Below are 25,219 nucleotides of genomic sequence, written 5' to 3'. Positions count from 1 at the left end.
AGAGGTCGGTGCAGAGCGTCGACGAGGGCGGTGCCGTCCTTTTGTTTTGGCTCTGGCCGGCTGTGCGTGCGCCGTACAACAGCGGGTTGCGTTTCAGAACCCTGCGCGGCACGACCGAGTAAGGCTGGAGCAGAATGGACAAGGTTGCCGGTTGCTGCGCGCGCCCCTGGCCTGGCCCGGCGCGGCTTTTATGTCGAACCTTGCGTCCGTCACCCGGGCCCAACACGTCCAGCCGGTGTTGCTGTCCCTCTCATGCGCCGCTACGTGGCCGTCAACAATGACGCTGCCCAGGGCCCCCCGCCAACCAGCGCCGCCAGGCTGATCTTTTTCTGGCAACCGGCCAGCCGGTCAGCTGCTGTAGGCACGGCTCGACCCTTTTGCGGCTCACGAACGCCAATGGCCTCGCACGCGGCGCCCATGCGGGAGCGGCACGCCGCCGCTGATGCTTGACGCAGCCCAACATGTCTCGCCCGACTTGGACGCCTCTGCTAAGCGCCTCCTGCCCAATCCTCCCCGCGGCTTGCCACCACGTCCAGATCCCCGGGTCCAGCAGCACCTATCCGCGGTTGGCTGTTGCAAGATTAATGGCGTTCTCTTTCTGCTGTAAGCTTCGTGCGGTTCGTCGAGATTCAGACACGTGAGCTGAGTGATGCATGCTGCATCCATGGGGGCTGGGCCTTCTTTTTTTAATACAGCATGCTAACCCTTGTGCAACGTCAAAACAAGACTTTGCCCTCTCAGCTATGACTCTTCGCTTCAGCAATGCAATGCCTGCTACCCATCCTCCATCCTTTTGCACAATTGAATCCCTTGTAGCCATTGCCCGATCACTTCTCTTCGTCAAGTGCGAGGTGGAGGGCGCCCAACACTTCGCTCACAGGGGGACGTTCGGAGTATGTGTAGAGGCCGAGAGCTTTCATGGGGAGACGGCGTAGACATCTCCCAGACATCCCAGCACACTTCTTCGAGAAATGCCATAGCTCGAACGCTAGGCTATCCTCTGCAGCCATCAATGTTAGACATCCGAGGGGAGGGAACAGATGTGGATCCTCCATCATCGTGCTAGCGGCGTCGGCCATTCGCCAACATCCATCCTCGTCTGAGTTAGCTGCTTCGTCGATTGCAGGAGATGTCGTTTGGGATTTGCAAATCATGGTAGACGCTAAAACGTCTTCTTTGATGAGCTCATTCAGTGATGATCGAAGTATGCTGTAGACTGCATCTGATCCAGGATTGGGCACGGCTTGTGACATGTCGACGCGATCCAGGAATGCGGAGTCCTGATTCTTATTAGCCAGGCCAGAATGTCCTGACACTTCTCGGGGAGGTGGCGTACGATTGCATCAGGGAGATTACTAGTACACAGCACCATGACGTTAGGCCGACGCCGAAGACGGTCAAGTGCGGTCAGTATCCCGTTTGTAACCTTGCAAGGTAAGCTAGTAACCATTGAGGCGAGTGGCCAGCCTTACCCGTATAGCATCCGCGACTTCGCCGAACATGGACTGTTCACGCGGAGAAACCAAGCTCTCGACTTCATCGATCATAACGCAAATGAGGGTCTCTGTTTCCGAATCCGCAGTGCTCTGGATCTGATCAAAGATCTGGGCGATGATCTTTCCACTCTCTCCGAAATATTTGCTGAAAAGTGATTCTGGCTGGATCTCGATCATCTTGCCGTGCGTGTACACCTTTCCCAAACGTATCTTCAGCTTCTGGGCTAGGCCTCGACTACTCAAGCCATATGGTCAGTGAATTCAAACATAGAGGCCCACGCAATAAGAGTGGGAGACTTGCCATAGAGTCGTTTTCCCACTTCCCGGTGGACCATGCAGCAGGAAGAGTCCGTTCCAGCTGATGTAATGGCTACCTTTCGAGCCCAGGGCACCTCTGCACAGCATAGTCACTGTATACGTGAGTATACTTCCTGAAAGTCGCCCCTCGAACTCACCCACACATGCGCGTCGCAAGTCGCAGCAGTTTGACATGGATATTGCCGGGATAAGCAAGACTGGAATGAAACTGGTAAGTAGTTGTCGCTGAACGTCGGAAGAGGCTAGCATACGACTCCCACAGCCCATCCAGATCGGTGTTCGGCAATGACACCATACGAATCTGATGTGACGTCGAGTCGTCCATAGTCCGATCACCGTCTGTCAGAGTCAACAACGTAGCTGATTCTTCGTCATCTTGCAGGCGATAGACCTGAACGTCGAGCATAACATCATGGACAGAGAAACAGGTGGTATCCTCATCATGGCCGGTATAGCCGTCGACTTTGATGTGTTCGATGCTTCGGGCACTCTCGAGGCTCTCTGCGTCGAAGATAAGCGGGAACGTTCCGGTGTTGCAGATCTCATTGAACGCCCACCGTCACAGGGCACCGTCTCCCCCACCTTCAGGTAGCTGAAGCTTTGCAGTATCCACTGCGAGACCTCCTCTCTGACCTGAGCGGGTTGCTGTCAGCAACGGCTAGGGGGCTGGACGGGGCTGGCACGCGACTCACTTCGTCCGCTCGCCAGAACGGGCAGGGCGTGTGGCGAAGCCGCACTTCAACGTGCAGGATACCGGTTGGCGTCATCGTCGTCGGGCTTGCAAGTGGTGTAACATGCTGGTCATGTTCGCGATTGAGTGGTTGGGGCGAGATCAGCAGCCGGCCAGAGAGGTAGGTGCCCCCGTGGCAGGTGCAACCAACTAACCAGGGCAAGCGGCTGCCCACAACGACGACAACGACGACATAGCAGAGCCGTTGTCTCACACCGCCGCATGCCGTCTAGAACAAGCTACCGGCAAAGATCTTGACCGGCCTGGCGACTGCACGCCAAGTGATATGCAGATGTACGTACAATACACAGTGAGAGATACAACCCATATTATATCTCAGCCCAAGCCCCAAGGCGGTAGGAGAGCCGATTAGTTTTTGTTCTCAGCTGCTCGTCTCTTCGCTCTAACCTCAGCCTTCCTCCTCTCGCCGCCATCAACCTTGTGTCCTCTCCTCTCCTCCCACAGACCCTCTCGCACGGCAATCCTCGCAACGTTGTCTGAAACCGCCTCGACGTAGGGTCCAACGATAGTGCGTGCACCCTTGACCTTCAGGCCTTGCAGTGGCTTCCCGGATCTCAGCACCTGCTCCGAGACCTCGACGTCCTGCGGCACGTTGACGACAACCTTTCTCATTCCCGGCGATGAAGTAGCAGTGGCAAGCTGCGCAACACCGGCAGTTTTTTTAGATGGCACCTCGGCAATGCGGACCTCAGCGACGCCGTCCTTGACGTGCTTGGCGTCGCCGGCCACGCCGTACTCGCCATTGCGGAACTTCTCGCGCCAGTGCAACAGGTAGCGGCGCGACCGCGCCGGCTCAACGCCCAGCTCGCGCAGCTGCTCCGAGCTCAGGCTGAAGAGCGCCTCCCACGTGGGTATCTTTGCGGCGTGTTGGGAGAGTTTGCGGCCGATGACGGTGAGGAAGGTGTTGACGTCCGGAACGAAGGGCGTGGGCTGGGGGACAGGCCGCTGAGGGATGCGGTTATGCAGCTGACGCACGCATTGGTAGGATACCGATGATGCCGGGACGCTGGGCCGGAGGAGCTGCAATAACTGGGGATTTGGCCGGATAATCATGGTGACGATGCGCGACTTCTTCGAGCCTGGAGCAGCTGTCAGGACGGTCGCTCTGGCAATTGAGGTCGACAATGGCTTGCCTGGAGCACGACTGCAGCGAGAGGGCTGTCGAGCGTATGGGTTCAAGTGGTCGGGCGGAGGTGGAGCTGTAGGTCAGACGTTGCTCGCCGCGGGAACTTTTCGTCGGCGCAGCGCCGCGACGCTGGCGCCAAATCCCTGCACCTGGCGCTGGCGTCAACTCCCCCCATCATCTACTATCGAGTCTTCCCAAACACCCAACTTTCGTGCATCCGACACTCGCTCACATGCTGCATACAACAAGATAGCAGTCTTCGAGCTGTCGTCATCGTACCAGCAACCGACCGCACCGGCCTCGAGAGGCCGCGCACCTAAGCTCCACCGCGGGGAGCCCGCCTTCCTTTCAACGCGTCTACCTACTCCGCTCGCTCCTCCACCACCCTGCCACTCCGCCCCGACCTTCGGAGTCCCTACCCGCTCCTTCGCATTCGCCATAGCTGTCCACTATGGCGGTCTCTCCAGCGGAGCCCTACGCGGCATCTGCCAACGCCAACATCACCGTCGCCAAAGCCAAAGCGCTTACCGTCCTGCAACACAATGCCGGCAAAGCCATGTCTCCTCGCACTGCTGCCGCATCGGCAGACTCCACCTCGGGCGATGCGCCGCGCGACTTGTCCGAGGCCATGAACGAGGAAATCAAAAACAAATATAAGAAAAGTATGCGCTCGGCGCGCCACTCCACTACATAGTCTCGGACACTAACGCACTTGGTTCGGGACAGCAACGAAGCTCGGCGAGGGTACGTACGCCATCGTATACAAGGGCGAAGTCGTGGCCAAGCCCGGCCAGTTTGTTGCCATTAAGAAGATCAAGGTCAACGCAGAGTTCAAGGACGGCATCGCGATGGACGCCATCCGAGAAATAAAGCACCTGCAGGAACTCGACCACCCGAATGTCATCAAGCTGCACGCCGTGTACAGCTCGAAAGCACAGAACCTGAACCTCGTCCTCGAGTTCCTGCCCCTGGGGGACCTGGAGCAGATGATGAAGGCGCGTGACACCATCTCCTACGCGGCGGCCGACGTCAAGTCGTGGATGGGCATGGCGAGCCGCGGCCTGTGGTGGTGCCACGCCAACTTCGTGCTGCACCGCGACATCAAGCTGAACAACTTGCTCATCGGCGCCGACGGCGAGGTCAAACTGGCAGATTTCGGTCTTGCCCGCTCCTTCGCGGAGCTCTACGCGCCCATGACCTACAACGTCATCACGCGCTGGTACCGCCCGCCCGAGCTGCTTTACCAGGCCCGCTTCTACTCGGGCGCCGTTGATGTGTGGAGCATGGGCGTCGTCTTCGCCGAGCTCGTCCGCCGCGACTTCTTCATGCCCGGCGACACCGACCTCGCCCAGATCGACCAGATCGCCAACGTCTTCGGCACCCCGACCGAGGACAACTGGCCCGGCGTCTCCAAGCTCCCCGGCTACATCAAGCCCGCCGCCGACAACTCCGAGGTCAAACGCGGGTGGCCCCAAGGCTTCTGGGACTCCGAGTTCGGCCTCATCGGCCCGCAGGGCATCCAGCTGCTGCGCTTCATGCTGACCCTCGACCCCCGCCGCCGCGCCACCGCCAAGCAGGTCCTCGAGCACCCCTGGTGGACGGCTGACCCGAAGCCGACCCCCAAGCAGGACCTGCCGAACCCGAACAAGACCAAGGCCAAGGCCGAGCTCGAGAAGCGCATGGGCGAGGACCTGAAGAGGCGCGGCGGCGAGATTCCCGGCAGCACCGAGGAAGGCCGCGGGGACAAGGTGGCTCGGAAATTGGACTTTGGGTCTTTCAGGTGAAAGAGAAACTCGACGGACGACCCACCACCCACGGAGGCGATGGGATTGACCGACTTCCCATCTCGCGTGAGCCTGGTCGTCGTTTATGTGCCAGCAGAGCTTCATTGCTATTGGAGCGCCGCTGTGTTCCCCCATCGGGTTTAGAATTTCCGGTGCTGCAGTGGATCGGATGTGGCATGCGAACCGGGGCTCCGATCTCAACTAGCGTCGCTCCGCTTTACTCTCATCTGGTCAGTCTCGACCTCGAGCCGAAGCATACAACGCGAAGGTTCCCATTTTCCCCATTTCTCGACACGAGAAGCTGGCAAAGCCGCACAGCAGGTGAGCGAGGGGAGCGATGACTGCATACTGCACGCGGAACTTTCACTTCGTAGCACTTTACAGCCACCGGGCACCGATCTCGACATGACCTATGCTCGGGCTGGTGAGACGACATTGTGGGCGTGCCGGGGTAGATCTTTCTAGAACGAGAACGAACGATAGCCGCCAGCGAGCCCAGCGGGTGGTGTGATGAAGAAAAGCCGTTGATTTGGATAATATCACTCGATGACCCCATGGCAAAGCAGGGTGTGACATTATAGAAGACTAGAGGACAAGAGCGGCAGTTTCCTGCCAAGTGATAGAAAGTTGCGAAAGACCTAGGAAGAAAAGGCAAAAGGGCGTTTTTGAATGCGCTCAACCGCTAAGATCGTATACCAAGGAAAATCGTTACTTTGTTCTGTCCATTCGCCGGCCGATGTGCCAAGTCAGTGATAAACCTTGTAGGAAGCTGCAGTCGGTCCTAACCCTACATGGTCGTCCTGCTGCCTCCAGTTCGAGACTAACTTGAGAGTAAACAAGGGAAAAAAAAAGACTGGGGTATGTGTGCAACCCCGTGAGGATATCAGCCAAACCAGGGATGTCAAAAAACAGAACAGAATAGGAAATGCAAAAAAGGGGGTGGCAGAGGTGTTTTGTTATCCAAACTGTTGTGCGCCTCGAAAGGAATCGATGGCCATTCGACCAAAGTAGAGTAACAGGTTACAGAGATAGAAGTAAAGATGAAATGGTAAGGCTGCAAAGGTCATGGGAAGCTCAAGTGTGTACTCGTTGCGTCAGAGCAATCATGGGAAGGGATCAAAACCTCTCCATGAACCGACTGTCCCTCTGAGGACTCTCTGTACTTCTCTTCGTCGTCAAGCGAGGAGGTGGCTCTAGGGCCTCACCCGCGTCGACGAACTGGTCTTCATCCTCGTCGTCACCGTTGGACACGCTGCTCACGCCAGTCGCCGCACTACGTTGACGACCCCGACTGCTCCAGCTGCCCGAAAAGCCGCCACCGCTGCTGGTGCGAGCAACTTCACCGCTCTCTAGGCTGCTGATGCTGGGTGAGGAACGGTGTGCCGGCGGAGTCGTGATGGTGGGTGTGACTGACGCCGAAACGCTACGCTGCTGCTGCGGCCTTGCGCGGGGGGCGGCAAGGGAGCTCTGCGAACGGAGTGCTGCACCACCGATGAAACTGCTGCGATTGGAGTGGGTTCCAGGCTCGTCCTTCTCAGGCTTTTCCTTGGAGCGACCGAGATGGGAGCGACGCTTTAGACGGTTGAACAAAGACTTGATGCCGCGACTACCACCTTCCTTTGAAGAAGCAGAATGGTCGACTGGGGAGGTGGGTGCAGAGAAAGAAGCATCTTTTGCTGACCGATCGTTTGCAGCGTCCGGATTAGGCGCGTCAAAGGTGGTTGCAGGTGCCGTAGCCACACGGCGTGTTTGATGTGATGCTTCTTCCGGGTCGAACGTGTGCCTATGTCCTGCATCTTCATCGTCAGAGGACGCGACATCGCCTATCGCCTCAACCTCCGCCTGGTAGCTTGGCGCTGCAGCCAAAGGTGCAGGGCGCTCGTCTCTATGTGTGCTTGCAGTTGCGGGTCGCGGCTCCAGAACGGTCATGGGCGCATCGGAGTGGTCCTCATGTTCTTTTTCTTCTGCCTTTGACTTGCGTTTCCCCTCCTGCTTGAGCCGCCTCTCCTCGTCACGTCGTGCCTTTTCGATTTCCTTCTCAGCTTTCGTAGCAGCTTTTTCATGGGCCTTGCGGTTCTTCTCTTCGGCTTTGAACTCATCTACGCAACGTTAATTATTCAATTTTCACGCCAATCATTGGACATACTCACCCTTGATCCTCTTCTCCTCAGCCTTTCGCTCGGCATCACGTTCCTTCTCGACGGCTGCCAGCCGTTTCCTCTCCTCTTCATCGAGCCGCCTTTCCTCATCCTGAGCTCTCTTGGCCTCGGCAGCCTCGGTTATCTCATTCAAAGTCGGGGCGACTTTGCTAGCGGCAACCGCATCGATCTCGGACTGATCTAGGAATTTGCCACCACCAACGTGCACTTTACCATGATTCTCCATGCGCTTCTCGCTCTGCTCAGTTGCTTTGGCGCGGGCTCTCGCCTCCCATTCCTCCATCATTGCCGGCGGCACTTTGCCAGTCTCCATGAAGACCTTCTCATCCATAGTGTGCATCTGAGCTTGTACTTTGCGTTCGGCGGCGGCGAGGAGATTCTCGCGGTCTTTCTGCCTCTTCGTCGCATCAACCTGGGCTAGCTTGGTGTTGAAGACAGACATCTGGTTTCTGATTCGCCGCGATTGCTCTTCGTCATCAGAATCAGCCAGACCTCCATCGCTCGAGGCGCGACGTCTCCCTCGACGTATTGAGAGCCGCGAGCGCTTGGGAGTGTTGTAACCGTAGTAACCACGGAAATCACCTGCGTTGTCCGCGTCGATTTTCGACAGTCGTTCAGCAGCTAGTTTCTGGGCCTGGTCTTGCACCTTCATATACTGTAGCGCCTGCGCTCTAAGGTCTGCGGGCGAATTGACGGTGCTTGCTGTTGACGCCGGCCGTGCGCTAGCCCCGCGAGCCGCCGTTTCACCCATGTTGGAGATGCCAGCTGCTTCGTTGATAGCGTGTTGCTGGGTATCGTACATTTTCTTGGCCATGGAGATGGCGGAGGCCCGAAGGGCGGCCTGCCGTCGCTGCTCGTCAACTTCGATCGAGACCGGCGGCGTCGAACCGAACATCTCCTTTGGGACATTGGCGCCGATGTGGGTAATCCGTGCGGATTGCATGGCTTCCGAATTAAGGCGGTTGGCGTCGGTAGGCTTCTTGACCGACGGTCTATGTGCGACAGTGGCGGCGCTGAGAGAATTGTGGGCAGAGTTGGCGGCGTCGGGATAGTTGGGAAGCGGCGCGGGTGACGACTCCGCCCTTTTCCTGTTCCTGGCGGCTACTGCCCCTGTTGCAGCTGTGAGCGCATTCCTCTTGCCAGTGTCGGAGTAGCCGTGGCCGGCCTGTGGGCTCAGCGTCTTGCTGCGCATGGCAATGCCAGCAGCCGAATTGCCGTCTGCACTTGCCTCGGGCATCCACAGGTTGAGTTTCGGGCCGCCCTTGTGGGCAAGTAGCGCGGCCTTGGAGCCCGCTGCGCTCAGTTCTGGCTGCCAGATAGGCGCCATCTTGTAGTCCTTGGCCAAGAGAGCAGCTTTTGCGGCGCTGTCAGACGTGCCATCGGGCTTCCACCACTCGATCTTGGCCGTGCTCCCTGCAGCCAGAAGCGCTGCTGATCCCGCAGAATTGGCCGTGTCAATGCCTACCACCGGGAAGCTGGGGAGGTCTTGTGCCCTGGCGTATTTGAGAGAGGTCGCAGCGCCTGTTGGTGCGCGGTTAGTGAATGCAGGTTCGCTGATCATGACGTGCTTGGGGCGCATACTCGCCGAGGAGAGCTTGCCGTCAGGACCAAGCGGGCCTTGGTGCTCAATGTTTGTTGGGCGCTCAGGCTGGGTGACGTAGAGCGCAGCGGTTGAAGCTTGTTCCTGGAGCCGTTTGTTCCGGGCGTGGACGGACGGATCCGGGCAGGCCATTTCGCCAGAAGCAACAGGCTGCGAGGAGTACGGCCGTGCTTCCGCATGCGCAGGCTGGAGGGCAGCGGTCGCAGCCATGGTGGGAACTACAGGCTGCCGGCTGTGGCGGTGGACTCGTATGCGAACGAACACGAGGCAGGCGACATGCAGCGCAAGAGCGGATTGGCGAGCTGTGAGATAATGTCTGCCTGAGGAAGATGTGCCGCAAGGATGCCAGCAGAGCGAGGCGCGGAGGCCGGGCGCGGATTGTATAGCACATGGACGCCATGACATCACAGGTGTGGCCAGACGCAAGACCCTTAGCGGCTAGGCCTCAAAGAGCTGGCTGCGCGACGGCGCGTGTGGCTTGCGAGCTGTCACGAGCGCCAAGCCAGTCCGTCTCCAGCCCGCGAGCTGTCGACCCAGTCGTGCGCTCGCTGCGGCCGCCGTCCCACCGATGACGATCTGCGGAAGTGGAGCGTCCCTGGACACTTTCTGCGCCTGAAGCTGCAAAGCGCCGTCCTACCGTGGGGCCGATCGGCACAGGGAACCCGCCTGGCAATCTCGACCGCCACGACTCGAGACCACCGTCGCAGAACCTGTCCGTAGCCCACTCCATCCACGCCAACCACTGAACTCCCGTCCTGTCAGTGCGCCCACGAACCTGACGCGACGCTGCCGGGCCCTGCGGTCAATCGAACCAGACCACGGCGCCGCCCAAGCACTTGGCGAACGCGAGCAAACGTCGGTTGCAATCTCTGTCAGGCGTAGGTACAGGCAAGATACCTGTCGCGCCTCGCACCAATTCCATTTCTGTGCGATCTACGTCCTAAAGATTGTCTGCGTGCCTGGATCTCGCTATTTTTGGCTTGTCACCGCTCCTCCGCCATGGCCTCAGAACAGCCTCGTTTTGAGAAGCTTCTCAATTTCCGCGATGTCTCCTCCCTCCTCTCTCAACCCCCCAAGCTGAAGTCGGGCAAGCTCTTCCGCAGCGCCAGGCCAGGTACGCCCCCACTGCGCCCCGGGCCCAACGACACCTGACGTTGTGCACAGACGAAGCCACCCCCGAAGACCAAGCTCTGCTAAGCAAATCGTACAACATCCACACCATCGTCGATCTGCGCAGCCCGACCGAGCACCTCGAGCAAGCTAAAAAGCTCGCCGCTCGGGCCCGGACCGACGAGCATGTCTCTACCGTCCCGACCCCGCAGAGCACTTCCGCGTCCGCCACAGCCGCCGACCTCCCCAAAATCGCGGGCATCACGTATCGCGATGTGAACTTCAACGGCGGTGCTTACATCCGCTCGATGCTATCCCAGCTCTCTTGGTCATCGTACCTTAGCGTCCTGGCCAACTACGTTACTGGCCACCGCGTCGAGGCCGTGCAGATCATTGGTCATGAGGTTATGAGCCCCCGTGGTGTCGTCGGCCTGATGCTGGACAGCCTGGCCGTTTGTACTAAGGAAATCGCGATCGTCTTTAATGAGGTTCTGGCACGAGAGGAGAGCTACCCAGTGCTATGGCACTGCACCCAGGGAAAGGACCGAACGGGGCTGGTGACCATGTTGACGCTATTTTTGTTGGGCGTGGACATGGACGATGTCCAGCGCGACTACATGGCAACTCAAGCCGAGTTGGAGCCAGAAAGGGAGGAGCGTGTAAAGGAGATCGCTAGGATTGGGCTAGGGTCGGAATGGGCCGACTGCGACCCTACCTTGGTGGTGGAAGTAAGGACGTTTTTGGATCAAAAGCACGGTGGTGTCGAGGGGTATTTGGAAAATGCCGGCGTGAGTCGGGAGACGCAAGAGAAGATCAAGAATATTCTGCGGCCGTAAAAGGGTAGTGGATGTATGCATGACGTTTTGTACGATAGTCGTCATGGTGCGTTAGCCTTTCTCGCGAGCACAAGAATTAGTCTGTGAGCTTAGTCAATCTTCGCCAAGCGCCGATACATGAATGGCACTGAACAGAGCTGGTAACTTGCCTTGGCTCATATGCACGCTCTGCCTTTCGACCCTGACAGTGCGACGGAATGGGAGGCCTTATTATCGTGCTCATATCCATGTAGACCATTCATTATCTCTCGTAACCCCCTGTGTTACTCATAACGCCGTGCTAGATGCAGAAGGTCCAAACAGGTGTGTTTGGTAATCCCAGACGCCATTTACCATGTTCAATACCCCGTACACAGCCGTCCGCTCTTCCAGGCTGACGATCCTAGTACTCCTTTTGAAAAGTTTGCTCGATGGGCTTGGCGGCCTGAGGGTATTTTGTTATCATTCGGCCTCTTCGAGATCAAAGGGATTGCGCTTACCTCGATGAACTTTTCCAAGCTTTCGTCCAATTTCGCCAGATCCTCCTTTCTTTTGTTGTTCTCCGCAATCAATCCCTGCTTCTTCTTCAGCAAGCCCTGCCTCTTCTCCTCCAACGCCAACCGCTCCTTGTGCTCGTGCTCGATTCTAGCCTTCATCAATGCATCCTCGAACATTTCCTCCTCATGCGCCGCATCCTCCTCTCCACCTTCCATTCCCACGTCCTCGCCTGCTAGCTCTCCGCTCTCTTTCTTCTCTCGCCTCTCGAAGACCGCCTTTTGCGCAGCTACCCGGCAGCTCTCGATGACTTCGGGAAAGGTGGCCGCAAACTCCTCCTCCGGCATCAGCGGCAGCTTCTGGTACGGATGGTCGTAGCCTTGGCAAGCCTTGATCTCGGACTCCAGGTGCCGCTGCTCGTAGTACAAGTTCTGCAGGGCCAGGTGGAGCGTGTCGACCTCGTGCCTCGCATCGGCCGTCGCGTGCTTGGTCGAGCGCACGCTCAGCAGCGCCTTGCGGTTCTGGTTGCGCACCGCGGCGAGGTGGGCGTGCAGGGCCTTTTGCGCCGTCGATATCTGCTCCGCGACCTCGGGCGGCATCTGCGCGCTTTCGGATGAGGGCCTGGACGGCGACGCGGGCGGCGGGAGCGGATGCTCGGCGAGCACGGCGAGCAGCGCGTCGCATTGCTGCTGGGCGAGTGAGGCGGCGTCGAGGACGGCGCGCAGGTCCGGGTCGGTTATGATGTCAGCGGCAGTCATGCCGGCGGTCGTAGGCGCGATCAATGGGGTGGATGGTGTTGCTGCTGCGGGTGCTGTGTGCGGAGGAGCGCCGGGCAGAAGACGCGTCGAAGTTGCGCGCGGTTGCACGGCCGGCATGATGGCGGGCGGCGATGCCCGTGCGTGCGGCCCGCAGGGAGCGTTTGATTGGTTGGCGTGGTCGATATGCAAGGTGCGGAGATTCAAGCTGGGTCTTCAGGAAGGGTCCTTGCTGGAGAAGTGAGGGCGAGGAAGGGCGCGAATAAAGGCCTCAGTGGTAGTCATCTACATTGCTGTTGCTGCGTCGTGATGTTCATGGCCGTTTGCCTTGCGTAGGCCTACGCCGTGGACACTCCATCACCAAGTAGGACAAGAGCGTGTCCGACCGCAGAGTCATCTATTTCTCTATTGCTTGCATGGTAGTCGAGTGCAAGCGGTGTTTGCCGCCACAGCTCGGAGATCAAACGCGCTGCGAAACGGACCAATTTCTGGGAAACATCTGAAGCTCGCGTATCAACGGGGTTATCTCTCGTCCGGGGAACAGCAGCGGGAGGCCCCTTGGATGCGCCCCTATAAGGACGAGAGATGGGGATATAGGGATTGTATTGGCAGAAACCTCCTGCAGGAGCAGCAGCACATGGCGACGACGATCGACGTCACAACGGGACAGATCTGCGGGCTCGCCAATAGCGCCGAAGTTCGGCAGGGAGCAGGGCTTGGCCGGGCAGCGCGAGCTCTGGGCAAATTTCAGTTGGGAACTTTTAGGCGCGAACGGACCCCAATATCCCTTCGGCCTTGGCCCGGATGCGCGCATAAAGAACGAAAAGCTTTGCGCGCAACCGGCCAACACCGGCCGAGCTCCGCGGGGCGTGGGCACGGCAACACCATCAGCTTACCGGCCGGCGCGATCAGCTTAACAGGCGGTGCACTCGCGCAACAACACCGGACGGACTAGGCGGGTTGTGCTGTGTACCGCAGTGCGGGCGCAGGGCGATAAGGAGCGCTCGGGCTCATGCTGGTGCATGCGGGCGCGGAGTCTTGGGGCATCCATGCACCCTGCGCGGCACCGTAGCCGACTGTAAGGCTGGATCGCGGTGGCGACCCGCACGCAATGCGCCGTCCAGGGCCGTGGGCCCAACGCACGCGCACGCCGCTGCAGGGGCGCTGTGCGAAGATGAGGTGCCGTGTAGGGCGCGCTGCCCGATGAAAGCGGGCTTTGTGCGCGCTCGTTGGTGGCTCTGCGGCGGCGGTTGGCTGGTTGAGCTGCTGCGGCCCGCGAGTCAGCTTCACATGCCCAAAGAGGCCCCAGGCCCGCCCCACCTACCCGTCTACCACATTAAGCCCGCCAGCCCACGCCGCTCCTTTCCCTCGCCCACGTGTAGATACTTGCCGTCTCTTCCAGCCAGACCCCTCTTTATCTGCAGCCACGCCCCAGGACGCGTCGGCTCCCAATCCACGTTCCCTTTCTCGTTTCGCCGCCGTCTCAGCTGCCGTCCCAGCCGCCGTCCAAGTCCACGTCCACGTCCGTCCCGCCTTCGATATTTGCACCTCCACCACCCAGCTCCACCACCAACGCCCGCACTCGCCATCCGTCTCCGCTGTCCACTCTGTCACCGCGCTCCCACCGTCCGCCCGCCATGGCGTGCACGGTCACCTCCATCATGACCGAGTCCCACGAGGCACCCGTTAGAGCCACCACATCCGGTCTCGCTGTCCGCCGAGAAGAGCTGCGCCGGCGCAGACACTCCTCCTACCACCGCCGGAACTGGTCCATGGAGGACAATGTACAAGTCTTGGTGCGTGCGCCGGCAACGTCGTGTGAGCGAAGTCCGAGCGGAGATTAATCTGACTAAATTGCAGGTCGACCGATTCCTGCTCGAGCTTGAGCGTCGCCTCGACTTTATAGAATCTTACGGCCAACTAAGGCTGGACGTCGGAATCGAGCGTGCCTACAACACCCTCCATGCTGTGCGCGACTCGTGCTCGAGCGTGAGGGATGACGTATTAGACGCCGGCAAACGCCGAGCAAGCGTCCTTGTCACCACCCTGGAGACGATACACCAGGATGCTTTGGCGCGGAAGGAAACGATGGAGCAGAAGGTGCACGAGGGTATCCGGTTACTGGAATTGACGCTGGCCGACTTCGAGGCCCGCGCCTACGCCATGAGGGACGCTGGTGTGAGAGCCGTAGCCCACGATATCTACGACGAGGGCCACCGACGGATGCACGACGCCAAGGTCAAAGCGAAGGAAGTCATGGGCGAAGGTCTGGAGAAGGCAAGGAGGGCCAAGGACAGCATGAAGGAGAGCGTGGAGCATGCGGTGGTCCACGCATTGGCAAGAGCAAAGGAGCACGGCCTGATCAAGTACGAGGACCTCCCGGAGCCCTGGCGCGTGAACCCCCACATCCTGAAGGGTTACCGCTTCCACGAGGACAAGCTGGACTGCATCCTGTCCGTTTTCAACATTTCCAACGAATCCTTCAACATCTGGTCTCACGCCATCGGCCTGGTTATCGTTCTGTCCATTGCCTTTTACTTCTATCCCACCAGCGTCAACTTTTCCATGTCGAGCAAGTCGGACATTTTCATTGCCGCCATGTTCTTTTTCGCTGCCTGCAAGTGCCTGGTCTGCAGCACCATGTGGCACACCATGAGCAGCATTTCCGAGCAGAAGTTGATGGAGCGCTTCGCCTGCGTCGACTACACCGGCATTTCGCTCCTCGTGGCCGCCTCCATCATGACGACCGAGTACACCGCCTTCTACTGCGAGCCTGTGTCCCGCTACATCTACATGGGCACCACTTTCCTGCTTGGCGCCGGCGGCGTCATCTTGCCCTGGCACCCGACCTTCAACCGCGCCGACATGGCCTGGGCCCGCGTCTGCTTTTACGTCTCGCTCTCCTGCACCGGCCTCATCCCTGTGTTCCAGCTCATCTATTCCCGCGGCCTTTTCTGGGCCATTTACTTTTACGCCCCCATCGTCAAGTCCCTTGCTGTTTACTTCACTGGAGCTGTTCTCTACGCCGCTAAGATCCCCGAGCGATGGTGCCCGGGCATGTTCGATTACGTTGGCGGCAGTCACAACATCTGGCATGTCGCGGTCCTCGGAGGCATTCTTTTCCACTACATGGCCATGCAGGAGTTTTTTGCGCAGGCCTTCCTGCGCGCACAAACACAACCGCAGTGCTCGGTGTATTGATCGTCGTGTTTTCCATCTTTTTTTTTTGTCTGGCTTTCGTTTGTCAAGTCTTGAAAAACTACACCTCCATCGTTTTTTCATTTAACAGTTCAGCATAGCAGCGCACATTGCATAATCACGGGGCGGCGAGATTTTGCGTAGAATAGAGGATGGTTGCATTGGCATTGGGAGTATGATAATCCCTGTCGTTCTGCAAAGATAGCATTCGCTCGGAAGCCGTTGAACAGCGCCGCGAACCTCTTACCAAAGAGAGAAAATTAGAGATTGTTCTCTGTTACACCAACTTTGATCGTATTTGATTGGCGTGAGAAGTATCCGTGATGATTTTGTCTGCGTTTGGCTTCCTTGTATGTACGTATGTACATTGCAAGCGTGAGCCTCCACATCTCCTTTTGAGGTCTCTCCGTGCCTCTTTCGATGGTACCTGTAGATGGCTTTTCTCCAGGAGTTTCCTGCCGCCGATCTGCAGCAGCATGTCTGTAAATGCCGCAAAACCGACTACTCCACTCCATGACCGTGCGTACGTAACGGGTGCAGCATTTGAGCCGGGATGCAAAGGGGCAAGGGTACGGAAGCTTGTGAGTGATCATTGCAGGGGCTATTAACAGTGAGATCGAGCACTAGTAGCAGATGTCCGCATCTTGGACACCGTGTTGTGGCTAACAGGGGCAGATCAGCGCTCCTGACATCTATGGTCACCCTCTGGTGCAAGAACTTTGTGTCTGCATGGAGAAAGACCTTTTATCCTTTGTGGTTTCACGGCGGGTGACAAAAGAAATTGCACACCCCTTATGTGTCTTCCACAGAGATTCCGAAACAAAATGTTCAGGTAGGTAGTTGAATACAAGATACTGATATGAATGTAAGTTTTGAATTCGTGCATTTACGTCTGGATATTGTACTCAACTCCTATCCCATGTAGAATTGTTCTAAAAGGCAGATCCGGGTGGGCAATTTTTTGACACCCGCCGTGGTTTCTGTCATATTTGGAGTTTCACTCAATTGCCGCAAAGGACATGATTTAGTGCGGTTGTCCCCCTACCAGATCTTTTCCCATCTCAAATGTTTCTGTAAAAGCCACCAGGAAATCTAATCTAGCACTCATCTCCCTAAGAGACTGGTTCAAAGAGTGTCGTGTCCCTGTTCGTCACGGACTACATACGATTCAAGGTAGCAGTCAATCGCATTTTCTCAAGTGCTTGGCATCTTAACTTGCACCAAGGTTATTTCCAGGGAACGTTTTATATCAAACTGAAAACACGAATGCTGTATTCGACTACTCTGGCCACTGCTGGAGTCAAAGGTTTTGTCCCAACCACCACCATGGGGAGCATCACCTTCCTTGTCTTGATCACCAGTCTCTTCGACAAGCATCTCATCGGGTAAGAGAAGATCCTGGGGGATAGGCTTAACCAATGTGGTCGAGTCAACAACCGTATCAAGGTCATTGTCCCGAAGGTTAACCACATAGTCCATAGCAGCGCAAAGCTTTGCCTTTGTAGACGGCTCAAAAGGATTTTCATCCTCTTTGATTTTGGACTTCAGCTCGGCCAAGCGGCCTGTGAAGGCGCCACCGATGACCCACAACATCTTCTTACCACGTGTGATGGCGACATTGATACGGCGATCATCCTTGAGAAAGCCGATGTCAGCGACTTTGTCAGCCTTGACGTTCACCAGGTCTAATAAGACGTAGTCGGCCTCATGACCCTGGAAAGAGTCTACGGTTGCCACCTGTGGGATGTTGGTGGCCGGGAGACCGCTCGACTTGCGGAACTTCAGAAGTCGGTCTTCGTACTCTTTCCTCTGCCTTTTATAAGGCGTAAGAATTGCGACCTTAGTGCGCATTTCGTCCTTGAGTACAGGCTGCATAACGCTGATGGCGTTCATAACCCACTCGAGATTTTCGAGGTTGGCGCGAGAGTGGGACCGATTAGAGCGTCGCAGCTTGCTGCCTTGGACTTGAATGTACTGAAGCATTATCTGTCTCTGATGGATGGCCTTCTTCATATCGAGACTGATAACCTGACCGAGGGTGCTGGCCAAGCTCTTGTCAATCGGATGGTCGACGGTTTTGGCGGTCTTGAGCTTGTTGTCGTAGAAGTACCGGTTCGGGAAGTGGAAGATGGAACTGTGCATGCGATACACTGCCTGTTTTCGGGTCCCAGACAGTGTGAATGGCGTCAATCCGACGCTTATAGCTGATGTTGAGACGCTTGACTCTGTTGGAAATGGGGGTCTTGACCGCGCTTGCGATTTCCGTAAGATCAACTGCAAGCTCTCTAAAGAATTTCGGCTTCTTGGACTTGGATATCAGAACGGCGTTTGCTGATAGTAGACTAAGGGGGTTCTGCGAGACAAAGAGGCTTGCTTGTTGCGGACTGGCCATGTCGCTTCGCACGAACTTGACATCGATCTCGCTGCCGGCCTCAAGAGAGTGCCTCTCGTCGTGGAAGTTCTCCAAGTTGGAGAAAGTGACAAGGTCTCCGATGCTGACGAACCGAGGCAGACGATTATCTTTCTCATACTGTGACAAGAGTTGCTCTTCCTCTGCAGGCTGTCGGAGGTGGGTAGAGATTTGCGTGAATCCTTCATCATGGGTGGTTGAATCCAAGATCTGGACGCATTTGTGGGTTTCCAGAAGTCGCATCTTCGTCCGGATCTTGTATTCAACTGCCCATGTAAATATGACAATGAAGTATCCGTGTCGGGCAGTTACGGGTGGGTCAGTTTCTTTTGTTGTTCGTCGTGGCCTAGGGTCCGGAAGTGGTGAGGTCTAGCTTGACCGGCTCGGCTTCAGCGCCTGATCTTCCTTGACGCTGTATCAATCCTCTTGCGGGTCAGGTCTGTGGATTTGAGACGAACGACACAGGCATCAACCTTGAGCTTTCCGAGAGAGGCAACGACCCTACGCGTAGCCTCGCTGGCGGGTTGGTTGGATGGCGGGCTGATTAGCGTCTTCTGGCCTGACTGGACAGCGGCGGCGGCGAGGTGCGCTATCGTGTGTCTCCTGTTGGTACGGATGTGGACATCTCTCGTTGGTCGTCGACAAGATCTTCTAAGAGTGAGCACCAAAGGGTCCGTGGGTGGCGACAAGAGGGTCGAGGTCACATTCGCTCAGCTTCTTGTCGATCACGGCGGAAGTCGTCGAGAGGCAGAATTAGCTATCGTCAAAGGAAGCATGAGGTTGCAGCTGCTCGTTCGTCCGAGTGAGTAAGGTGAGCAATGGAAAGCGCCGGTGTTGATGCCGGGATGAGGATTGTGTCGCATTGTTCTGGATGGAGTCGCATGGCGTTGATGTCCAGGTGAGGGAGCTGGTGCCTGGTGCCTGGTGCCTGGAGCTTGGAGCAATTCCTACGTCACTTTAGGCGAGGCGCTAGTGCGGGAGCTAGTCCCCAAGCAGAAAGGCGGGCCGCTGCGTCCCGCCCGAGACACGCCGTGACGCGCGCTGAAAGTCATGGCCGATCTCCCCATGCTTCACCGTCGTACATTCTTGAGTCTCTCGATAACATTCCATTACTTTTAGACAACTAGTCAGTCGAACGCATAGTGCCATGGTCTGCGTTTTCCTCCTGGAAGCACGGACGAGGGGGCAAGTGGACGACTGGCTGAATTCCGGAGATACTAAATTTTACATGTTGTACTTGATATATAGCACATTTTCTTCAACCCCATATCATAAATGCCCTGCTAGCTCAATCGGTTAGAGCGTCTGACTTTTACCTTTGAAGAGGTCAAGAGGTCATCAGAAGGCTGCGAGTTCGACTCTCGCGTGGGGCGTGATGTATCCAGTGCCGTAGGGTGCTTCTTTTTGTGGTTCATGGTCGACTTTTTGAGGGTTGGAGGACCCATACTGACTTACGTTATACGGAAGTTTTGCCGACCGCCCCATCTACACGGGCCTCCGTTTGCTGTGTTCTTTTTGCTCGGACTGCATGCTCCGAACGCTACTTCGTCTGGTGGCTGAGGACTGCCTTCCGGAGTGCCGCACATCCCTCTCTCCGCCCGCACCGCAAAGCAGAGACGGACAACAGCAAGCACAACAGCAGCCCCACCGTGCCGCCAACGTCCATGGCGTGCGAGCTGATGGCGGCGCCACACAATGCTCGTTGGAGAACCAACCCGACCGCAGCCGCTGCGGGCAGTAGCATCATCATACGTGATCGGCAGCAGAGGAAGCCCATTTCAATCGCGCAGTGAATCCTGCCGTGGTGTGCAGAGTAAGTACCACAGGTCAGTTGGTCCACCATTCGCAACCATACCACGAACGTTTTCACTTCGCAAGACTGGACAAGCCGCCTTGCATTATCGATAACAGTAGAGCAACACAAGAAAACACGCCTCGCAGTTCTCCGACGTCGCCGTTGCAGTCGCGCCGCTGATGTGGAATGAGCCACGTTCGATACCAAGTGTCGTGAGATTTGCAGGAAATGTTCACGGGCCCAGACGGCAGTGCTGAGTGCTGACGCGCGAGAAAATTTGCCGCCCGAAGATAACGCGCTCGCCATCACAAACACGTCTACGCACGGCGCGACCAGCGAGATCGCGACCCAACACGTTGTCGGGCCCTCAGGATCGACCCCGATAACATTGCAGCCGTGGCGGACGCGCTGGGGCCTTGACTTCTCATCCACGCAGGCTGGATTATCACCAAGGGGGCTGTGGCGCGCGTCCGGCCCCGAGGGAAGCTTACCTAAGCGACACACGCTTCTCCGAACCCTCATCCCATCATCACCCTCGTCCCGCTCAACGTTACCCAATCGGCGCGGCGCATCGCGAAAGACTTGGCAGGCGCGGTCACATCCCCGGTGCCGTCCCGCTGCTGCCGACGCGTGCGGCCTGTTACCTGCATGTCGGCCCGGCGCGAACAAGCAGCTATCTGGCTTTGATTCCGAGGCGCTCTCCACGGAAAGGTGGCCGGAGGCCCAAAAACAATCATCAACGACTTTGCTCGCTACACATGCCCATGGTCCCTTGTCAGGAGCCCAGCTTAGCTCTTCAGAAAACCTACTGCGTACAGGTGCAACTCGACATAACTGTCTTCTGACCGGAACAGCAATAGGCAATCCAACCATGGATCACATGTAGCTGCCGACTTCAAAGTATCATCCTGAAGCGCGAAACCACGAACAAGCAGAGAATAAAGCCCTATACCACCTTGGCAGGACGGCGAGTGAAAAGGTCATTCGGATTCTGTCGGGACACAAGTATCATTCCCACATGCCGATGTACTGGTGACGCTATGGGAGGGCACGATTCATGGCGAGGGCGTGACAGCAGACTTCGTCGCCGATGATGTGCAGGCATCCAAGTCACGGCGGGCGACAAAAGAGATCAGCCCTCCCGCAGATCGTGCATTGTATTGTTGAATACAAGGTCCGGACGTAAATGTAAGATTTCAATGCGCACATCCACGTCCAGATCTTAGATTCAGCTACCCATAGAAAGAGTAGTGGAACATCTCTGTTGGCCAGATGCGGCACGGCCAATTTCTTTTGTCACCGGCCATCAGCGTATCCAGTCAATCTGAAAATCGACCAATCTCAGCAAGCCTTGCAATGTGCCTTTGCAGCGGATACTTGACTATGTAATGTGGCAAAAGTACCGGATTTAGAAAGACAGCAGTGTTTAGTTCAGTATCTTGCATCTCAGCAATGATAATTGTCAATTCCCTTCGATTGGCAGCTAAAACTAGAGACTATCACTAGCTATTAGAAACGCTTCAGACTGGCCAGCCTCAAAGAGACCTTGGGAGGGAAATTCAGAGTTGAATGTGTAGTTGGCATGTCGGTGTGACGGAAGCTACAAGAACTGCTCACCCGAACCGTCTCCGTTGCCTGCCTTCCTTCAGACCAATGGTGCCATCCTCGTTGATCTCGGCGTGCTCGTAGGACTGATCCAAGTCCGGTGGGATGGGACGTGTCAGAGCCGGCTTCTGAATATTGAGGCTGCGAGACTCCCGGTTCAGGTCGCGCTTGAGCTCGAGAATGGCAAGGAGCTTCTTCTTCTGTAGAGGCATCAGGGGGTCCGCCTTTTCCTTTTCCTCCTCAGGGTCGAAGCGGACATCGGCCAAATCGCCACGGAAGGACCCGCCAACAATCCAGAGGACTTCCTTCGCACGAGTGAGAGCCACACAAGCGCGGTTCTCATCACTCATGTGACCAATGTCACTGGGCTTGTCGGCATTGATGTTCACCAGATCGAGGATGACGATATCAGCCTCTGAACCTTGCGCGCTGTCCACAGTCTTGACCACCGGCAACAGGTTCTGGTCAACGCCTTCACCGGCGCTGCGCTCCTTTCTGTAGGCATCAATGAGGTAGTCTCGGTAGACCGACGCCTGGCGACGGTATGGGGTCTGGATCATAACCCTCTCCTTGGTCGATTCGCCTAGCGTGTCTTGAAGCTTTCGGACGATCGTCATGACGAACTCGACGTGTTCCAGGTTCGCCCGCGAACTGGAATTCGATGACTTTCGCAAGGTGGAATCCTTGACGTCGAAGTAGAGTAAGCGCAAGACGTCTTGAGGCACCTCGCCTTCCAAACCAGAAATCTCCTGGAGGCAGTTCGCCAGCTGTGGGGGCAAAGGGATGTTGGCTTCACCGTCGGTGATCAGCTTGGAGTCGTAAAAACGCCGGTTTGGGAACGCCATGAGAATGCGGTGCATCCTGTACTGCCTCTTGAGGGCAATGAAAGGGTAACCCTGGGAGATCAGGCGGTTCATGAGCGGCAGCTTGCCGCGGTGGACGAACTCGTTGAAACCCTTGACGAGGGACGAGATATGCACAGGAAGTCCCTGCTTCATGTCACCGAAGATGTGGAGTGCGACCGGGTGGCTCGAAAGCTTCGTGAGCGGGATGTAGGTATCAGCTTCGCGGTCTCGGGATCCTTCATCGATGGTGACGGCGATTCCGTTGAAACCCACCCCAGCGTTCTGCCTGACGAGCTTCTGTCCACACGATGAAGTCGTGCACGCAACGATTGGAGACATGCGAACGATCTGCTCTTGAACATACTGCAACGCCTGACAGTAGTGGCGTTTCTCCTCGTCCTCCCACTCGCTGTGGGGAGGCTGGGTTGGATCCGTGGAGCGTAGGTAGAATCTCTTGAGCTCTTGGACCATGTCATGCGTACCGGGCTCGAAGATCGGCGCATTTGTGACAGGATCATTGCCTTCCGTATAGCTGCACATGAGCTCAAACTTGTCGCCGAGCGCGGCGTCTATCGACACCGTCAGGACGTCGTTGTCTGTGTAAGAACGTTGGTTCTTGTGCGAGGACTTGGCATGGGACAACAGTTCCATCAGGACAACGTCTTCTGAGGCCACGCGCTCCTCCTGATCGTCATCGAACGAGGAAACTCGACCCGGGGCATGATCCTCCAGGTCCCAGTTTGACGCTGGAATGCGCAGTGGCCTAGGATCATCGGGGTACGCCCTGGCGTACTCTTTGCAGATCACATCGACCGCTGCGTTTGTAGGTGCCGTGAGGAGAATGCAAGCTCCGATCGTGTAGTACACATGGCCGACATGGCACTCCACTGTGGTTTTACCCGTACCTCCTGGCGCTTGGACAATCTGGATGCCGCCCTTCATGGCACGCATCCCCTCCACGACCATCGTCTGTTCCTCGTTGAGAGGATTCAAGGAATAGTTGACCACTTCCTGGATTACGGCATCGGCGGTGTCCTTGCCAACCTTGAGGCTCTCGAACACGTTGACGTCCGGCAGACTCTCCGGGTCGTTGTTGAGGAGGAGGGGCCACAGGTCCTTGCGACCATCCTGCGTGTTCCAAATCAGGTCGGTTGCGTCGATGCGACGACGATAAGTAATGTCGACGACGTTGACCTTCACCGAAGTCTTGAAGAAGGATGCGTTGGCGACGCTGTGGGGTGTGCAAGCGTCCTTGCCGAAGTAGCCGAGGTTCTTGTTCTTCGCGACGAGAACAATGTCGGTGTTTGAGAAGGACAAGATATCGTCCATGACGAAGAACAAGGCGCTTTGTTCGTTCGGGCGCCTCGGAGATGACCACTTCAAGATGACTTCTGAGCCAGGTTTGAGAAGGCTCTTGGAGTCGAACACATTCTCGCGCTCTCGCAGTCGAAGCAACGCGATGACGTTCTTGCCGTAACTGACGAACCTGACCCAGTGCCAGGTATGGTCGAATTGAGTAAGCATCTCTACCTGCTCCTTCCATTCGGTGTCGGCATCAAACGCAATCTGCACTGCAGCCTCGACTGCATCCATGAATGCCGGATACGCTTTGATGGGCATGTGAGGGTCACCGGCCTTGAGCCTCTGGTATATTCCCTTCATGCTGTAGGCCTGGACACTGACAAGACCTTGGCGACCGAGGAAGGGCGCATACGGAGGCTGACTGACAGTCTTGAGGCTTTTGATTTTCGTAAGAAAATCTAGAAACTCGATCTGGCCACCTGCGATCTTTTGCTCGTTTTCATCCTTCTTCAGCAAGATGCGGAAGGTGATTGTCGACCTCTTTGAAGGTGAGGCGACTTGCTGTAGGTGGCGGAGAATGTCCAATTCCTTCTGGACCATCTTCTCCTCGGTGCTTGCATTGGGCTTTAGGTTGGAAGAGATGGCCTTGTCGTACTGAAAGGTTACGTACAAAGCATCATCGTACTGCTCGTTCCTCACCTCAAAGTCGGTGATGCCCTTGGTATATGAGGGAGCCTCGCTGTCCGCCTCAGCGTCGGCGCGGACGAGCTTGCCGAACGCGAAGCGCATGTATCCGGAGTGAAGGACGACGCTGGTCAACTTGTCGTGAGGCCGGAAAGTCGTGGCACGTAGCTCGATGTATGGAGCTATAGCCATGGAGCCGAATGAGATGGTGAGGTTGATCGATCTGTCATTCTTCATGGTGCCTTGCTCCAACGCAGGAAGCAGAACCTCTTGGCCGTCGCTGTGGAGGACAATCTGGCAATTGTGGTGCCAGAAGCTCCTCACGGCGGCCCACTCGGCACTCTTGGGCTTCGGACAGCTGACCCGTACGAGCTGGGTCTTGTCGGTGACGGGCTTGCCGGTGACCGCGTCTGTCCAACCCTGGTCAAACGACGTCGAAGAGAGAAGATCGGGTGAGTCGATAGTGAAGCGGGCTTACCTTCGGTTGTTTCACTCATCTTGCTTGAGTCGCGCCCAGGGAAAAGGCAGAGTGTTCTTGTCGTCAAACAATGTGTGGGGGTGGGTGAGCCAGTGCGCGGCTGGCGGGCGTGGAGCGGGTTGGCGAGAAGAAGACGAAGAAAAGAGGAAGAGGTTGTGGCGGAGAGGCAGTTGAAGTTTTGAGAGCGGACCGCCGGCGGCCGGCACGGGACCCACGGCTACGCGGAAAGTGCAGAAACTGCAGGTGGTGCAGGTGGGCTGGCGGCTTGGTGTCCAGTGACGCACGTATGCACGCTGGATTAAGAAGGCAAGAGCGGACGTCACCAACTTTTCTTGAACAACGCCTGCGGCGATGCTCGACAGCACGCAGTAGATATCGATCGACACCATGACCACTGTGTTTGTCCCGCTTAGAAGCGGCGTTGATGCATCAATCCCGTAGAAATTTGGAGTAAGCTCGTAAAGAGCCTGGCAGCAACGAAAACAGCCCACGA

General features: G+C 56.9%; 8 protein-coding genes and 1 non-coding gene across 9 annotated transcripts; 4 read left to right on the top strand and 5 right to left on the bottom strand.

The window, feature by feature from the left end:
* Positions 1 to 1,439: 1,439 nt before the first annotated feature.
* On the bottom strand, positions 1,440 to 3,618 carry FYV4 (telomere length regulation protein; the record flags this gene model as incomplete). The annotated part of the gene is made up of 5 exons (XM_066778460.1): positions 1,440 to 1,731; positions 1,952 to 2,011; positions 2,066 to 2,315; positions 2,372 to 2,447; positions 2,953 to 3,618. The coding sequence occupies 5 exons, from the start codon at positions 3,616 to 3,618 to the stop codon at positions 1,440 to 1,442; spliced, it is 1,344 nt and encodes a 447-aa protein (XP_066630897.1).
* A 524-nt stretch (positions 3,619 to 4,142) lies between these two features.
* On the top strand, positions 4,143 to 5,475 carry KIN28 (TFIIH complex serine/threonine-protein kinase subunit kin28; the record flags this gene model as incomplete). Its single annotated transcript, XM_066778459.1, has 2 exons — positions 4,143 to 4,353; positions 4,418 to 5,475. 2 exons carry the CDS (start codon positions 4,143 to 4,145, stop codon positions 5,473 to 5,475), a joined length of 1,269 nt encoding a protein of 422 aa, XP_066630896.1.
* A 1,116-nt stretch (positions 5,476 to 6,591) lies between these two features.
* Positions 6,592 to 9,444, bottom strand: EIS1 (Eisosome assembly protein; the record flags this gene model as incomplete). Its single annotated transcript, XM_066778458.1, has 2 exons — positions 6,592 to 7,574; positions 7,626 to 9,444. The coding sequence occupies 2 exons, from the start codon at positions 9,442 to 9,444 to the stop codon at positions 6,592 to 6,594; spliced, it is 2,802 nt and encodes a 933-aa protein (XP_066630895.1).
* A 789-nt stretch (positions 9,445 to 10,233) lies between these two features.
* Positions 10,234 to 11,180, top strand: SLS55_007032 (uncharacterized protein; the record flags this gene model as incomplete). The annotated part of the gene is made up of 2 exons (XM_066778457.1): positions 10,234 to 10,348; positions 10,399 to 11,180. The coding sequence occupies 2 exons, from the start codon at positions 10,234 to 10,236 to the stop codon at positions 11,178 to 11,180; spliced, it is 897 nt and encodes a 298-aa protein (XP_066630894.1).
* A 382-nt stretch (positions 11,181 to 11,562) lies between these two features.
* On the bottom strand, positions 11,563 to 12,529 carry SLS55_007031 (uncharacterized protein; the record flags this gene model as incomplete). The annotated part of the gene is made up of 2 exons (XM_066778456.1): positions 11,563 to 11,604; positions 11,660 to 12,529. 2 exons carry the CDS (start codon positions 12,527 to 12,529, stop codon positions 11,563 to 11,565), a joined length of 912 nt encoding a protein of 303 aa, XP_066630893.1.
* Positions 12,530 to 14,046: 1,517 nt separating this feature from the next.
* On the top strand, positions 14,047 to 15,610 carry IZH3 (inc metabolism membrane protein; the record flags this gene model as incomplete). The annotated part of the gene is made up of 2 exons (XM_066778455.1): positions 14,047 to 14,205; positions 14,270 to 15,610. The coding sequence occupies 2 exons, from the start codon at positions 14,047 to 14,049 to the stop codon at positions 15,608 to 15,610; spliced, it is 1,500 nt and encodes a 499-aa protein (XP_066630892.1).
* Positions 15,611 to 16,493: 883 nt separating this feature from the next.
* Positions 16,494 to 17,999, bottom strand: SLS55_007029 (uncharacterized protein; the record flags this gene model as incomplete). Its single annotated transcript, XM_066778454.1, has 3 exons — positions 16,494 to 16,519; positions 16,891 to 17,757; positions 17,993 to 17,999. 3 exons carry the CDS (start codon positions 17,997 to 17,999, stop codon positions 16,494 to 16,496), a joined length of 900 nt encoding a protein of 299 aa, XP_066630891.1.
* A 1,295-nt stretch (positions 18,000 to 19,294) lies between these two features.
* Positions 19,295 to 19,390, top strand: SLS55_007028. Its single transcript has one exon. It is a non-coding gene; the product is annotated as a tRNA-Lys (tRNA).
* Positions 19,391 to 21,425: 2,035 nt separating this feature from the next.
* On the bottom strand, positions 21,426 to 24,745 carry SLS55_007027 (uncharacterized protein; the record flags this gene model as incomplete). The annotated part of the gene is made up of 2 exons (XM_066778453.1): positions 21,426 to 24,658; positions 24,727 to 24,745. The coding sequence occupies 2 exons, from the start codon at positions 24,743 to 24,745 to the stop codon at positions 21,426 to 21,428; spliced, it is 3,252 nt and encodes a 1,083-aa protein (XP_066630890.1).
* Between the last annotated feature and the right edge of the window lie 474 nt (positions 24,746 to 25,219).

The sequence above is a fragment of the Diplodia seriata genome (assembly GCF_021436955.1).
Source record: "Diplodia seriata strain FDS-637 chromosome Unknown scaffold_7, whole genome shotgun sequence".
Taxonomy (NCBI): domain Eukaryota; kingdom Fungi; phylum Ascomycota; class Dothideomycetes; order Botryosphaeriales; family Botryosphaeriaceae; genus Diplodia; species Diplodia seriata.
The sequence above is the reverse complement of the archived record's forward strand: the minus strand, read 5'-3'. Positions and strand labels throughout refer to the sequence as shown.